The following is a 15,260-nucleotide window of genomic DNA, read 5'->3' as shown; positions in this document are numbered from 1 at the left end:
ATGTGTACACAGTCACCTCCTGGGATCTGAAAGGTGCAGGTGTGTTCCCTGCCAATTCAGCCACTAATTTCAAAACCCCCTGTACAGCTTCCCAGCAATGGAGAGCTTCTTCCATCCTAGGAAACTCCCCACCCTACCAAGATGGGGCTTTATCTCCTCAGTGCCACTTAAATGGTGTCAATTTAAGGTATCAAAAAAAGGTTTGCCTGTAGGTAGCCAACCTGAATCCAAAGGATAATTCCTCTAGTCTGAAGGAACATTTCTTTAAAGACATTCAGAAAGACTGGCCTGGCTACAGTGACATAGAGAGAAGTTTGGAGATAATACTTTCTAGGTAAGTTCAAGCTGTAGGGGAGGGACAAGAGCCGTTTCAGAAAACTTCAGGGAAATGAAGGTCTCTCTTCCCTCTAAGGAAAGAAGTAGGACAAACAGATGTTTCTGGCTTGTAATGTGAAATGCTGGGTCGTCCTTACAGAAAATCAGTGTCCTCTCAGAATGCCCCCAGCACCAGCCATTTGCAATGGGGCTGATCCCAGCCACGGTTTTAGCAGAAAGGGCTGTTAAAAACCTGATATTCTGACCCTTTGTCGGCAGGCTCTGACTTTTGCAAATCCCTGCCAAAAAAGTTGTTCACGTCTCAGACTCCACCTGTTTGAGCTGTCTGGGAAAGCACAGCAGTGTGAGCCATGTCCCAGAGGGAGCCTTTGAGCACGTGCTCCTTTTGTTGCCTACTGACAGGTTTGACTGCAGATTTATTTAAAATGGAAGATTAGTTCCTCTAATATTATATATGTTACTATTGAACAGTTGCTTGTTTATTTAAAACTTAAGGCTATTTCCTATGAGATTATATGTTAGTGTTCTGTGCTTTCACTGAAAAAGTTCCAGAATGGTAACGCCTTGTGTTGTTGTTGTTACTTATCTCATATTTGAAGCTGCCTTTTTCTGGTCCTTTCTTTTCTTGAGTACTTAAGCTCCCACTTACTGACATTCCTCCTCACCCCAGCCCCCTTTTTAGCTCCAGAAGGCTTTGAACAGAAAGGGCACTGGAAGTTCAGCTCTGCACACGCTGAACTGGCAGAAACGTGTCCCGTGTGTCACTCTTGGCACAGGTGAAGCAAGGACAAAGCTTTGGAGCCGTCTGGGTCCCAAGGGATGCACTCCCGGCATCGGGCCCCTGTTGTGAGAAGCCCGATCCCCAGCGGAGCACTCCCGAGCGGGATCCAGGGGGCTCTCCTGAGCCAGGGAAAGCCCGGGCGAGCAGAGACGAGGGCCCGGGCACACCCTGAGCGAGTCGCTGCCGGCGCACAGGGACACCAGGGACCACTGACTCCCGAGTTCGCTGTGCTTTTGGCACAGCCAGGCCCGCGTCAGGGCCCCCTTTGTGATGCATCGGGTGCGGCCACTGTGACCTCGCTGGTGACGGCGGCTCAGAGAGCTCTAGCGTCACAAAGGGGGCCCCGCCCGGATCCACTATAAAAGCAGCCCGCGATGCCCCGGGGGGGAGTCTGAAGAAAGAAGAAAGAGAGAAGAAGAGAGAGAAAAAGAAAGGAAGGAAGGAGGAAGGAAGGAAGGAAGGAAAAGATAAGGAAGGAAGGAGGAAGGAAGGAAGGAAGGAAAAGAAAGGAGGAAGGAAGGAAGGAAGGAAGGAGGCCTTTTTTTTATGTCACAAAGAAAAGAATTAACAAAGAATTCAGTATACATGCTGCAAAGTCCCTACCGGGGAAAAAGATACTAAAAAAGTATCTTTTTTAGTGTGGACTTAATTAGCACAGAAAGCAAGAAATTAATAACCAATAAGAGGTAGGATACTAACTAATGAAAGAGAATGATGTAATTAAGGACCAATGAACATTAACGCCTTTTGTCTGTCAAAAATGTATAAATAGGTGAAAAAGTGGTGTCTGTATGGGGGCAGGATTTTGGTCGGCCACATACACACCCCAGCGCTCTGAATAAAAGCAATACCTTGCTTTCTAACACTAAAAACACGGCGTTAGAGAGTTTTATTTATCCCAACAATTTCAGAGGATTTGGCAACAGGGATGTCGAAGATCCCTGTGAGGTCTCCCCTGAGTCCTCCAGGCTGAACAGACCAAGTCCCCTCAGCTGCTCCTCACGCGGCTTCCCCTGCAGCCCCTTCCCCGTCCTTGTGTCCCTCCTCTGGATGCTGTGTAACACTTCAGTGCCTGCGGGGCTCTCTGCCCTCCAGGGAGTCGACAGCTCCTCCCAGTTTAGGGGCACCGGCAAACTTACTTAGTATTCCTTTGGGATCTCTTTGACTAGTCAAGTTGAAGGATTTTTTCTTGATTTAGGGCAATTCAGCACAGTTGTCTGTCAGCAAATATCACAATCTACCCTCACTGGGAACAAAGCAAACAATTCTCATGACAGGTCTTGTAAGTCTTGCCAGGGGTTCCATATCAGGAACTGGTTTCTGTGCTTCAATATTTTGCAGTATTCACAAGTTCACTTGGGACAGTCACTAATGGAGCACCCAAGAGGTCAATACTGGGGACAAAACACCATGTGGTGTTTTCACATCCTTGTGAATGATACTGGAAAATATTCCTGCCTATTCCTGAATAGGCACCATTATTTAGTGGTGGAGGTTTTGTTTTAAATTCTCTTTTGATCATTCTTCATATCAACTTAAGCTATCCTGTAAACTGAGGCAGGAGGAAAGAAGTTGAAATCAGAAAATTTTATGGTCTTAAGCTGTGCCAGGGGAGGTTTAGGTTAGATATTAGGACAAAATTCTTTACAGAAAGGGTAATCAGCCATTGGAATGGGCTGCCCAGGGAAGTGGTGGATTCTCCATCTCTGGAGGTTTTTAAGATGAGACTGGATGTGGCACTTAGTGCCGTGGTCTGGGAACCACGGCGGTGTTGGATAAAGGGTTGGACTTGACGATCTTGGAGGTCCCTTCCAACCCAGCTGATTCTATGATTCTGTGAATTAACCAAAAATGTGAAGGGAAGAAGAAGAACAGACAGACACCTGGCTCTGTCACCTCAACATCATCTTGTTTTTGCAGCCAGTATACCAACAAAAACCGAGGACATCAAAGAGAAAATGGAGTGGGCACTGCATGATCAATTTGCAAGGACTAAAATTGCCAGTTCTGTTGTGAGCACACAAATTGTTGCCAGATAAGGAATCTGAAAACTGGGATTTTGGAACTTTACCTGCTGACTCAGTATCAGCAGGAATTCTGATCATTTGAGGTTTAATCTCCATGTCCCTGTCCCTCCTGACATCTGTGTGGATCACTTGTGGCTTTGATATTATCAGTAATAGCAAGTGCAGATATTGGAAATGCTTCAGCAATGGCATCCCAGAAAATCCTGTCAATAATTCTGTATTCAGTAAAGGGTGGGTAATTCGGAGAAACAAATTCTTTAGAGCGCTATTTAGCACCCAAAGCAGCTCCAGAGGAACAGCAAACAACTGCCACCCATTGGAGTGATGGCTGTCTTGTGGTGACGGCCCTCTGTGATGTCACGTGACATCAAAGCAAATTAAGCTTCCTTTTAGATAGCAACACTGAACAGTTGCCCTGACCCCAGCATGGTTGACAGTGCTACCATCTGTTCACTGTCAATGTGTCTCCTGCATCCCCAGAATTCGTCTCCTAAAATAAACAACTTTTATCACAAAATAATCTTGATCCTGCCATTTCTCAACTTTCACACTCATTTACAACTTTTATTTTTCTTTTAATATCCTCTTCCTTGGAATAAAACAGTTACCTATAGCCCTTGGAGATGGTCAGAGGCATGGTAAGGCTATTTACTCCTGCTGAGAGCAACATGGCCCAGCCTGGATGGAAGCAGGTTAAATGATAACACCTCCCTGTACCTCTAGATCTTAAAATAAATAGATTTTATTTATTTATTTAAAGCAGTACCTTTTTCCAAATATTATTTGGTTTCCCTTGGCCTCTCTTGCTTTTTGGATTGTTGCTGTGAAGTGGGGTTTGTTTGGTTGGTTTGTTTTAATGTGCTATGATAATAAATAAATATATCACAGCATATAAAATGGAACCTTCTACAGCTTGTCTCACATATGCAATGCTGTGTCGTGATTAATCATATTTACATTTTCAAAACAGCAACTGGAAACAAAAGGTGATTACAAGATGGCATTTAAGGGATTCATGAATGCTACACGAGAATATATGCACATGGAGATACTGGTTAAACTGCATATGAAAAAACAAAAGTGAATTCAGTTTAAAAATTAGCTACATTGTGGCTCATCTTGCACAGTAACCACTGTCAGTCCTCTCTCTGAGACCATTCACAGCACACAGAATTCAAAGGACATGTGCTTTGTATATAATATCAGAATAATTTCTGTTATTAAGCACTGTAGTGAAAAGCATTACCCCAGTGGGCTGAGTCCCAGGCAGCTCCATCACCACCTCTCACTGAAATACCACCAGCTTGTTTCAGAAAGACTGAGGCAAAGCAGAAAATCCACATGAAGTGCAGTGGTAATTAATTATGTAGTTCATTTCTCCTCATTCACAAGTATGGGATGTGGAAAAGTCCACCTCTAAGCTGAGCTAAAGAAAAGCTAAGGCAGAGTGCAAGCGAAGCAGAAAGATTTATACACAACTTTTTTGACTAACTTATTTCAGTTCTGAGTGTGAAATGACTCAGAAGAAAGAAAATGGCTTTATGGTCAGGCATCTGTGCCATGAATAGCACTCAGATCAGTCAAGGCAGCAAGTACCATCCCCAATAATGCCATCAGGAGAATCCCAGGAACTTACAAACTCCTCCTTGGTACTGGCTCCTTGTGAAGCACCTCCCACCCCGTGCATGTCATACTGACAAAGATAATACCAGTTAAAACAAAAGGTAAGATGTGCTTGTCTACACTGCATTTGCAACGATAATGACTTGAAAACAACACAAAGGAAAACCAAACAAAATTCTTCCATTAGTTGGGGCCTTACTATCTCCAACCTCAGTCTCATTTGCTGATACCACCCAACTTTTCATAAACCCCGTCTATCATTATTAGCTCTCATTTAAATAATTATTGGGCAGAAGAAAAAGCCTGCTCAACCATGGCTCTCTAATCTGGTAATTAAATCCACCTGTAAGATGCTGAACAATTTGTGTCTGTGACTATTAATGCACTCAAGTATTTTACACTGGTGGTGTAACACCACCTGGAGAGACCGAGGGATACAGCTGGAAATTCAGCCATGCTTTGATAAGGAAAATCCACCCAAGCTGTTCCACAGACAGAGGTCCTGAATGAGGCAGATGTCCCACTCCCTGACTGTTAGACACGGGATATATTCTCCCATCACCATTTACTTCTGGGGTATTCTGGCTGTTTGACTTATTTTGACATGCTTTTTCGTTAACTCCACCCAAATGACTGACAGAAGAGTTTAGATTGACCAAATCCATGAATGATTTTAGACAAACACTGCAGGAACCTGCTGGATCATTTCACCCAGCACTTTGCTGTCGAAGACAAGCATCATTCGACCTCTAATTGATGCACCAAAGGCCATTTTAGGATTTAGGCTCACTTTGATTTAGTTGGCTTGGCAACTCCAGTGTTAGCCAAAAAAAGCAGTCTGTGTGTAGGACAGTGCCTGGTATGGGTCGCTGACCCTCTGTCCCTGCTCAGGTGACACAGGGACTATCCCTCTTATGGCAAGAGCCTTAGCCAGGTATTTTCCTATCTTTATAGCTGGGATTGCATCCTGTTGCATTCTGCCTCTGTCATCATCCACCCCGATCTCATATCTCTGTTGTGTGCTTAGTCCTGCAGAGAAAATTTTGGATATTATCCAAATGATGAAAAAAGTGCATATTCAGATTACCTGAAGCTGATAACCTTTCTATTGGAAAGTTCCCATCTGGCCAGAAATATTGCAAATGTGTTTTTCAGAGATGCGGTTCCTTTGCGAATGAGCCAACATTAGACTCCAGAAACAAAACTGTAAAACTTCTTCACATCCTCCTGAACAAGAAATGAGCTCTCATTCCAAATTACACACATAAATACAAGAGTGGTTAAACTTGTCTTTGGGAAACTGTCCAAAAATGGACAGTTTAAATGTCAATGCATTTTCACTCCCTTGGAAATGAAAATACCTTATTTAATGATACAGCAGAGAGATCTGTGAAATCACTATACAAATAATCTAGAATTTGATGGCAAAGTTTTCTGCCAAGTGACTCAATATATTGACATTATGTGTTCCACAGTATGTGGGTCATTATGACAAAATATCATACTATTATTTTTCTTTAATGATTCCTTAATTATCTCTCAAAGCTTTATATTTTATGAACATAACAATGCAAATGTATACTTTTTCAATATACCTACATATTTTACATTATATATTATTATAGTATATCATATCATGTTGTACTACCTTTGAGCAAAACGATTTCCTAAGCTAAGATCTAATTCTGTGCTGCAACATGAATGCTTGTCTGTCCTTTGGAAGGGAAGATTAATACTGGTTTTAAAACAAAATGTTTTTAGAACAGCCCCTCTTCAAATGAAAAAGCATGCTCACTCACAATATTGCTGACATGGTAATACACGGTTGATGATGAAAAATAACTGGTTAATTCAGTTCTTTGTGCCTAGTAAGCAGTCCTGTCAACACAATGAAGTTCTGAGGCAATTGTTAGAGGACTTAGTAAGATTGGTTATGAAATGCAACTACAGAATTAGCAAATAAAAGAACAAACAGTAATGGACAATAAATATCACTAGAACACAGGTAATCTCGCTGAGCTTTTTACCCCGGTTGGTCAGTTCTGTATTTCAGGTAATATTTTTGTAATTAATTGTACTTTTTGTTATTGCACATTTTCATTTTATATGAATGGAGTCTGATTTGGCTGCTTAGTCCACAGAAAACAAATGTATTGATCATTGGCACAATTGGGCAATTCTTCCTTAAAATTAACACATCTCCGCTGCTTCACACATGCTATCTGGCTTCAGAACCAGAAAGGGAGGAGAGAGATTTCAAAATAAACCCTTAGGTAGAACAGGTTGTTTTAGAATCCTACCAGACTGATCGAAGGCGACCTGGTTGGCAGGATGTGGGCCCGCGTCGATGGATAAAATAGGGACCAACTTCCGCATGTCCCAGAGCTTCAGCACACCGGAGGAGTCACAGGAAGCCACTGTATCCCCCTGTCAACGATGGAAACAAAACCAAGGCATTGCTTTTGTACTTCTGCCAAGAAGAAAGCCTACAACACAGGGCTGGACACCCACTGGTGCCAGACACATCAGCTGTAAGTACTGCAAGTTATTATATAGAAGGTTATCACAGCCGCTTTTCAGCTCCATTGCCTTGAATAGCAACAACCACAACATGACTCCTGAAGAGACCAGTTCAGGAGAAACTATAAGTAAAAAAAGAGAAAAGAGGTCATCTTGAATTCTGATACCAGTGTCCCCTAAGAACTTGTCTTATGATTCCCTTTCTTCTCCCAGGAATGGCCCTTTAGGCCTGCTTTTAAATTAGTGTCCTCGTGTTTTCCATGTGAAGCACAAGATGGGAGCAGAACAGACAGCCCTTCCCTGCTGTATGTTCCACAGCCACACTAAGGGCAGGTCAGTCAGTCCAGGGAGCCAGAAGCACACAAGGACTACGCAAGGAAAGACAGCAGGACCATGTTCCCCATGTCTCTGTTCAATATTAATTAAAACAAAAACCAACCATCCAAAACCTCTTAAAGATGTATTTTGAATATGTAGCATATGAACAAATGCAAAAGTCAAAGAAGGTAGGGTAAAGGATGCCCAAACATAACTTTGTCTAGCTAATTCCTGCCACCATAACAGAAAGAACGCCCAGCTAGCCACTTAGAAACATTTTTCATTTTAACCTCCTAAATAAAGATTCAACATCCCCAAAGCAGCTCAGCTGGTGTGCACTCACAGTTATCAAAGTCAATGTCTTTTCCAATTTTTGCAAGAGTGTAAGATTAGATTAAAGGATATTGTTTGGAAAGAGAATCACAACATTATGGAACTGAGAATCAGATGAAATATGGGACAGTTACCACATCCGTGATTTATTTTTTTTTATTCAGCTATTTTTTACATCTTTTACATAAATAATACCTGCAAGAAATGTGTGGAGTTTTCTAGCAAACAGAGGATTTAAGATCTTAAAATATCCATCAACTTCTCAAGTAGAAAGTAATGGTCTGCAAAACACTATCCTGGTGCAAGTATAATGAAATCTTTAGGTTCATTTGGAGGAGATGTAAATATCAAAACTCCATTCTGGCTTGTTACAGACTAATTCAGAGGTAACACTGAGAAACAAAGTAATTGCTTGGAGAATTCAGCAGCCTGCAAGGTGTGCTCTCAGCACTTGCTGTTTTGCAAAAAAAGCTCAGTAACTATAATTACACCCCACGCCAAGGTAGTGGTGCTGAGCATCACAGCTCTGTTTAACTATCTCACCAGCTGTAGCCATCTCATTCCCCCTCCTTTCACCTGCCTGCTTCCACTAAGTTCAGCCTATACAAAGGATGAGGTCAAGAATGCCCTTGGGGAAACAAACAACAAAAAACCCCAAAATACAACAACTACACTCCAAATTTTTGCATGGCTTGAACTGGATCTCAAGAGAGCAAACTTTTAACAAGAGAAAAAAAAAGCACCATCATGGATATGCAACTGGAAGAGTTGTCAAATCAACTGCCTTCCTCTTACAAGCAATGCTTCCAGAGACTACTCACAGTCCCTTACTCTTACTAGCAATATTTTCATACCCTTGCTGTGATAAATGTAGTAAATTCCACATTAGCAGCAGTTCCCCCATCCACCTTGTGCCACTGATCTAGAACCTGCCTGTCCTTGCATTTATAAAGCTTTCAGCCCATAAATATAAAATGGGTATAAAAGTACTTGTTCACATGCAATCTATATCCTTTTGGTTAAATACAAGTGGGTTTTTGCAGAAAAACTCCTCCCTTCTTCCCTGTCCCTGATGCATTACAATTAGTGTGTCATTCACATCCCCCTTGGATACTGTTTTCTGGGCTAAACACCTGAAGCTCTTCCTTCTCTCTTCCCCACCCTTTCCAGATAGCATGGAGTCTGGATTAACTATGCATGTACCCATTGCTGATGTTTATAACGCGACTCCTGCAAACCTGATCACCAATTTTGGAATTTTGGAATTGTCTGACTTTCAGAGAGGTTAAAGATGCCCATCTCAGCTGCACAGAGGTGTCAGTAGAGATGGCACACAGCAGTAATTCCAAACTGGGAGCTTGGGACACGCACGATCCAGTGAGATCTCTCTTTTCCTTAGGTCATGACCTATCCTGCCAGTAAAGAGAAGAGTGTGTGTGCAGAAAGATCCCTCCATTCCCCAGAGTAAATACCTTGTTTCTGGACCAACTCTCCACACCTCCCCATCTTCTCTTTTCACTTTCTTCTGCAAAGATTATGTCTGTCACCATCAACGGTCCACTAAGGAAATCACCAGTAACCCTTACACCCATTATTTCATATGGTCTAATGTGACTTGGGCATACTCTTGCATTTACTCCTGATTTTTTTCTATCCATAGAGGCATTTTAACAAATACCTTCGTGGGGGATGGTGTGTGTTTTGGTTTGATTTCAAACTTGTCTTGTATGTGTCTTCAAACCTGTTTTGTATGTATCCACTGCACTTCAGTTCAATAAATGCTGCTTAATTACAGTGTTGGTAGCTCAGCAATTTTGACCTAGATCAATGGAGAGCCCACCCGGGTAAGACTGCACATAATCTACTCAGGGTAGTTACAGAAGACACTCCAGTGGGTGCTCTGTGACTCCTCCTTTTGTCACCAACAGTTGTGCCCATGGATTTTCAATATGACATTTCTCTCTTAAGTAACAGCACAGTCCAGCTAATAGATCATAACAGCCCTGAGAATCTTCCCTGGAACAGATATTATGCAAACATTGATCAGAGACAGTCCCTGCTCCAAAGTGACTGCAACTGCAGCACTGGCTCTGACCTTCTCACTCCAACTGGGGATCGTTACTAGTGGCATAATTATGAGGGAAACAATCTGATTTACTTTTATTACAGGGCCTTCCTTCTATTAATTAATCTTGCTGCAGTAGCTGGCACACCACAAGAGAATCCCCATACCCCACGCTCTTTCAATCCTGCCATCCTATTGTCTGCCATATTTATTTTCTCCCATTTTTACTACACATCCCTAAGGTAAACAAACCTCCCCTCCTACAGGATTTTCCACAATCCAGTCATTTGTAGGTTCCAGGTACACTGGACCATCCTAACTGATAATTTAGGCTCTCTTTCACAAGGGGATTTGTGGCCTCACCAGAAAGGCCCTTGCAGGTACTGTTTGAACAGATGCAGTGCTGGAGAACCCGGGCCTGGGAGCACCATCCCAGTGTGACAGGTACTGTGTAAACAAGCTAGAGAAGATGGTCCTGCTCCAAAGGGCTCACACACTATCTTAGTGGCACAGATTAATCAGCTCTTGCTGTCAAAAGTCTGCAGGCTTTTTAACAATTTCCTCTGGGATGCCTGGTATAAACAAACTGCGTAAAATGCAACACCCAGCAGCACAGTTTGCCTGATTTCTGTGAAAAGACAGCACACCTCACATGCCAACAGATGTAAGGAAACAGGGTTCTGGTGGCAACATCTCAACATGTGCAGACAGGTATTTGATGAGCCTCAACATACTCTGTCCACAGGCTTAATTATTACTGATCCCAAGGCAGCTGCTACACTAAAAACATCCCATAATGATTTTGTTAGTGAGCTGGCTATTACACTTCACCACTTCTTTGCTTAATGCCAGCTCTATTCCATATTTTTCTAAGTCAAGTGAGCTGGAGATGTGGGATAACAACTTCTCAAAAGGAAGAAAAAAACCAGGAATGTAACCAAGCTGAAAGATTATTTGGAGCCACATGCCATTCAAAGAAAATGAAAAGGATAAGTCATATGTTAAATGAACTCATTTCCATCTGGCCATGGGCCATTTTCAAAAGCTTTAAGGCAGAATCACTTTGAATTCTCCTATGAGCTTTTGGCTTTTTCAACCCTGTTAGTTATTCTTCTAGTTATTCATGGAAGAGCCCTCTGCCTTGGTCATGGTTTTCTTGTTCTTGTTTCTTGCTGCACTCTTTTTTATGATGTCTTTTTGATGCCATATTTTACTGAACAGCAGGGTGGACCATGAGGGCTTGACTGATTTCCTACATGCAAAAGGAGGAGACAATGAGCTGCAAGGAGAGTATGTGCAGAAGCAGATTCCTGTTGTACTGATTTCCATTTATACCACATTTGCTGCAGCTGCAGCCCGGCTCCATTACCTCCTCTAATCACAGACCTTGTAGACTGATTCCATAAAACTGGTCAGACTTGCTGCCTAGTCTATAGAATCAACTCGGTACTGTTTTGTGTGTGCACACTGAAGTAATTAAAGAATTTATACAAGGATTCAATTAGTTTGCATTCACTGCTGGCTCTGTTCCAGGCTCTACTTAAAGGACTTTGCAAGTCCTTTAATTGCCTTCACAGTTCCACCCTCCACTCTTTACCTTCCTGCCAACTTAATGAACATCTTCATACTCCAGAAGATCTCCCATTAAAATGGGCATGCTCAGATCCATATACATCACAATCCCAGTCTTAACTGGCACTTGCAAACAAAACAAGTAATTGTAACCTGGGGTATTAACAGATTTATATAATTTCTGGGAAGTTTTAAAAATTCCTTTCCTTCTTCCCTTTTTTTTTTAAATATACATTTTTTCTTCTGAATATTAATAATGATGAATAGTGGGACTAATCATCAGGTATGCTTTAGGTATGTATTCCCTGAAAACTGCTGTTTCAGACCAGCAAGAAGGATAAAAATCTGGATAATTATGTCCCTTGCTTATAAACACCCCTCTGGATTTATTGCTGAAAGATCAATAATACATGAACCACATCAATTTGCTTTATCTAATTTGGACTGCAGTAAACTCCTCCCAGGAGTATCCTCTTCAAAGTTTATTTCTGAAGGCAGGTCAGTAGTTGTTTCATTACCTTGTGCAAATATTTTTAAAAAGGCAAAATAGTGAGTGACCAGCAACTAATTTTCACTATGACAAGTTCTGATTTGCGAGTCCTTTGTTTTCAAAACAGCTGCAGCCATATGAAGTGTATTTTAAGGGACTTTTTTGATGACTACACTGACATTTTCATCAACCCCAGCAGCAAAAGATCCAAGTTCTAGGCCCCTTGCCAGCTAGAAAGAAGCTTGATAATTATTTCCCCTTTCCATTACTCTTGGGAATCTGGTTGACCTCTGGCTGATGAGCTTGTTACTGGTCTCACCAGTCTTGTTCCCAGTAAAAGGAGTTTGTTCTGTGTACACAAAGCTGGTGGAACCTCCTCACCATTAAGTGCCAGCAGACAAACTGGCCACATGAGGAACAGCTTCAGCTGCCTCAAACTGAGAGACTCCAATAATCTGAATTTCTAAGGTGCTCCCTGTGGGACACATCCTATAACACTTAACTGTATCCCCATTTTATATGTGTTATAGGGAGTATTTTTAAGAGGAGTCACTACCTCCCACATTTACAGCCTGAAGCACATCAGAAACCTGGAAAGAGTTATTACTTCAGGCCTTGTTGTAATGCAAAAACCAAATAACACTCAGAGAAAATACCAGGGGGCACACAGGCAAGGCAGACAGAGTCCCATTCCTATGCCACCCCATCCCACAGGGCAGAATTGGGCTTTCTGAGCAGCAGTGAACAAGGGCAGAGGGATCCCATGACAATCCAAGCAGAGGCGGGTGAATGTGCTGTGGTGGTTACATGGAAAAAGATTTTAATGTCCAATTAAGCCAAATGAATTATGCAAAATATGATAAAGATGGAGGAAAAATGCAGATGCAGTCCATTATTAGACTAATGACTAATCAATCACCACCCATTTTTGAAATATCATGCTTAAATCATCCCAGCTTCAAATGAAAATAGCATCTTCTTAGAAAGCCATGGAATTACTTAGCCTGGCAAAAATACAGAGCTACACTGATAACCACTTTGAAAGTGCAGTGGTCTATTTTTAATAATTATTTTCATCAAGAGTGGGGGAAAGGGGTGATTAAGGGTAATTAACAGGCAAGGCCAGTGTTTTCCCATCTGTTTTCTTCCTAGCTTTGTCCTTTTATAGTTTGGACTTTTGCAGTGTGATCAAAGTTGCAAAGAACCATTTATGTTTCAAAGCAACTGAACTCCCAGAGCTCAAGCAACTGGGATCTGGTCCTCACTCCCAGGGGCATTTTTTTTGCAGTTCTGAACAGAAGCAAACTGGTGAGACACCAGCTCTTCTGGGGCCAAAGAGAATCCAAGATATTGATGCAGAAAGAATCATGTCAGAGGTTCACTGGTGGTTCCTACAGAAGAGTCCTCCAACTGTATTAGCAGTTGTCAATGAACAGCTCCTGATTTTGCACTCAGTAGAACTGGTACAACTTGCCCTAAAACGGTGGCTACTGTTGCTGTACAACAGTGACTAACATTGTGATGACTAATCTGTTGCAATCCCCTGATATTCTGGTTCAGTGCACAGGTTTTGACAGTGTACTGACTGTGTATGCTCTGGGCAAAAGCATCCTCCTCCTCCCATCCAGCTCTGTGAGCATTTGTACAAACAGGCAGAACAGTATCTCTTATGAAAAAACATTGCAGATTCAAAACAAGAAGAATCTGTTCCAAGCTCTCTCTTAATCCCATTTACACAGCAGTATCAGCACTTGCCCCACTAGCTCAAAGGAGACACCTTGGGATAATGCATGTTTTATGCCTGGGGGAAGCAGGGATCATTCTTATCCCAGCTCCAAATCTCGCTGGCTCTTTTTCCTTCAGGCACCCCAGCAGCTGCAGTTCATAATGAACATGGTAAGTCAAAACAGCCTTTACAAAGATACTGGAGGATTGTGTCAACACTTTCCTCTTTCACTCGGTGCTGCTGCAAAGAACACAGACAGATGAATCACCCACTGTAATGAAGGTGAAAGAACGTGAGACCACCAGAAGTGCTGTAAAAAGGTACTGTTTATCCCAATTAGCCACTCTAAATGATGGTCTCAGATTAAACACTTATCAATTACTGCTGCACACGCTGGGTCCTGACCAGGGTCAGCTGTAACACGAGGACTGCCTGCAGGTCCTTGGAAGCGTGCAGCAAGTCCTGGTGGGAAACACAAAGGAGGGAGACACACACGGGGAAGTGCTGACTGAGGGGCGAGTGCTGTTAATGCAAACAACCAAACAGAGCACAGGGATCAACCAGACAGACCCCAGGAGAGGTTTCAAGCAGAAGAGAAATTTATGTCAGGAGAGTAGAGGCACTGAGATGCCTCTTTATCATGATCAGTGACCAAAAGTCTATTTCTATTAGAAAGTGAGGAGAAGCAGATACATTGGGAAGTGGAAAACGTGTGGATGAGATGCCTATGCTGATAAATAAACAGGTATGGGGGCCTTCACATACCCAAAAATTTTAAGATATCAAGACAGAATTTTTTTATGTCTTATCCTTATTTTCTCAGTGGTCATTTTGATCAAGATGAAGAGTATCCTAAAACAATATTATTTCAAGATTATTAATTTTATCCTTTCGGATCACATGGAGACTCAAAAAAAAACACCCTTGTGTGTTGATGGAGAAGCTCCATCACAAGTAATCCATAGAAATAGCAAAACTTTGTTGCAGGAGAATTTCCAGCTTTACTAACTTTCAAAAATAATTGTGGATCATGGGTCTCTTGTTTGTGTACATGCTCTCTGCAGGTTTTCCTCTTGCTGTGTAAAAACGGAGGGAATCTCTCTTCCCTTTGTCACATCAAGTAGCAGGAAGTGCCGGTGGTGTGTTTGAGGAGCACAACACATGCCAGGTTTGCAGAAACCATTGCATAAATTTACATATGAAACCACCGCGCTCCCTGCAGAGTTACTGCTCCCCGTAGTTGACATTGCACTTGAAACAGGGCTGCAAAGGGAGCAATAGCTTTTGCAGAGAGGTTTAAAATAATCAATTTTGTTTTCTCCTTTCTAACCATCAAAGAAGTGTCTTTGAATTCTGGGAGCGGTGCAGTGAGAGGAGATGAATGATAATTGCCATTCCTGGCTTTTCTCTGTATTTTTGAGAGATGCCATGACTAAAGTAAAGTTAGGTGCCATCATTACCTGATTAGA

General features: G+C 42.1%; 1 protein-coding gene across 4 annotated transcripts in view; it reads right to left on the bottom strand.

Moving 5' to 3' along the window:
* SPAG16 (sperm associated antigen 16) overlaps positions 1–15,260 on the bottom strand; it is a 385,479-nt gene that overhangs the window by 101,228 nt on the left and 268,991 nt on the right. For all 4 annotated transcript variants that reach the window (XM_064660354.1, XM_064660355.1, XM_064660356.1 and 1 more), the window contains exon 15: positions 7,068–7,194. In XM_064660354.1, the coding sequence (XP_064516424.1) occupies positions 7,068–7,194 (127 nt within the window). The remainder of the gene's footprint in view (positions 1–7,067; positions 7,195–15,260) is intronic.

This window comes from Pseudopipra pipra, chromosome 7 (genome assembly GCF_036250125.1).
Source record: "Pseudopipra pipra isolate bDixPip1 chromosome 7, bDixPip1.hap1, whole genome shotgun sequence".
Classification (NCBI taxonomy): Eukaryota; Metazoa; Chordata; class Aves; order Passeriformes; family Pipridae; genus Pseudopipra; species Pseudopipra pipra.
This window is presented reverse-complemented; position numbering and strand designations above follow the sequence as displayed.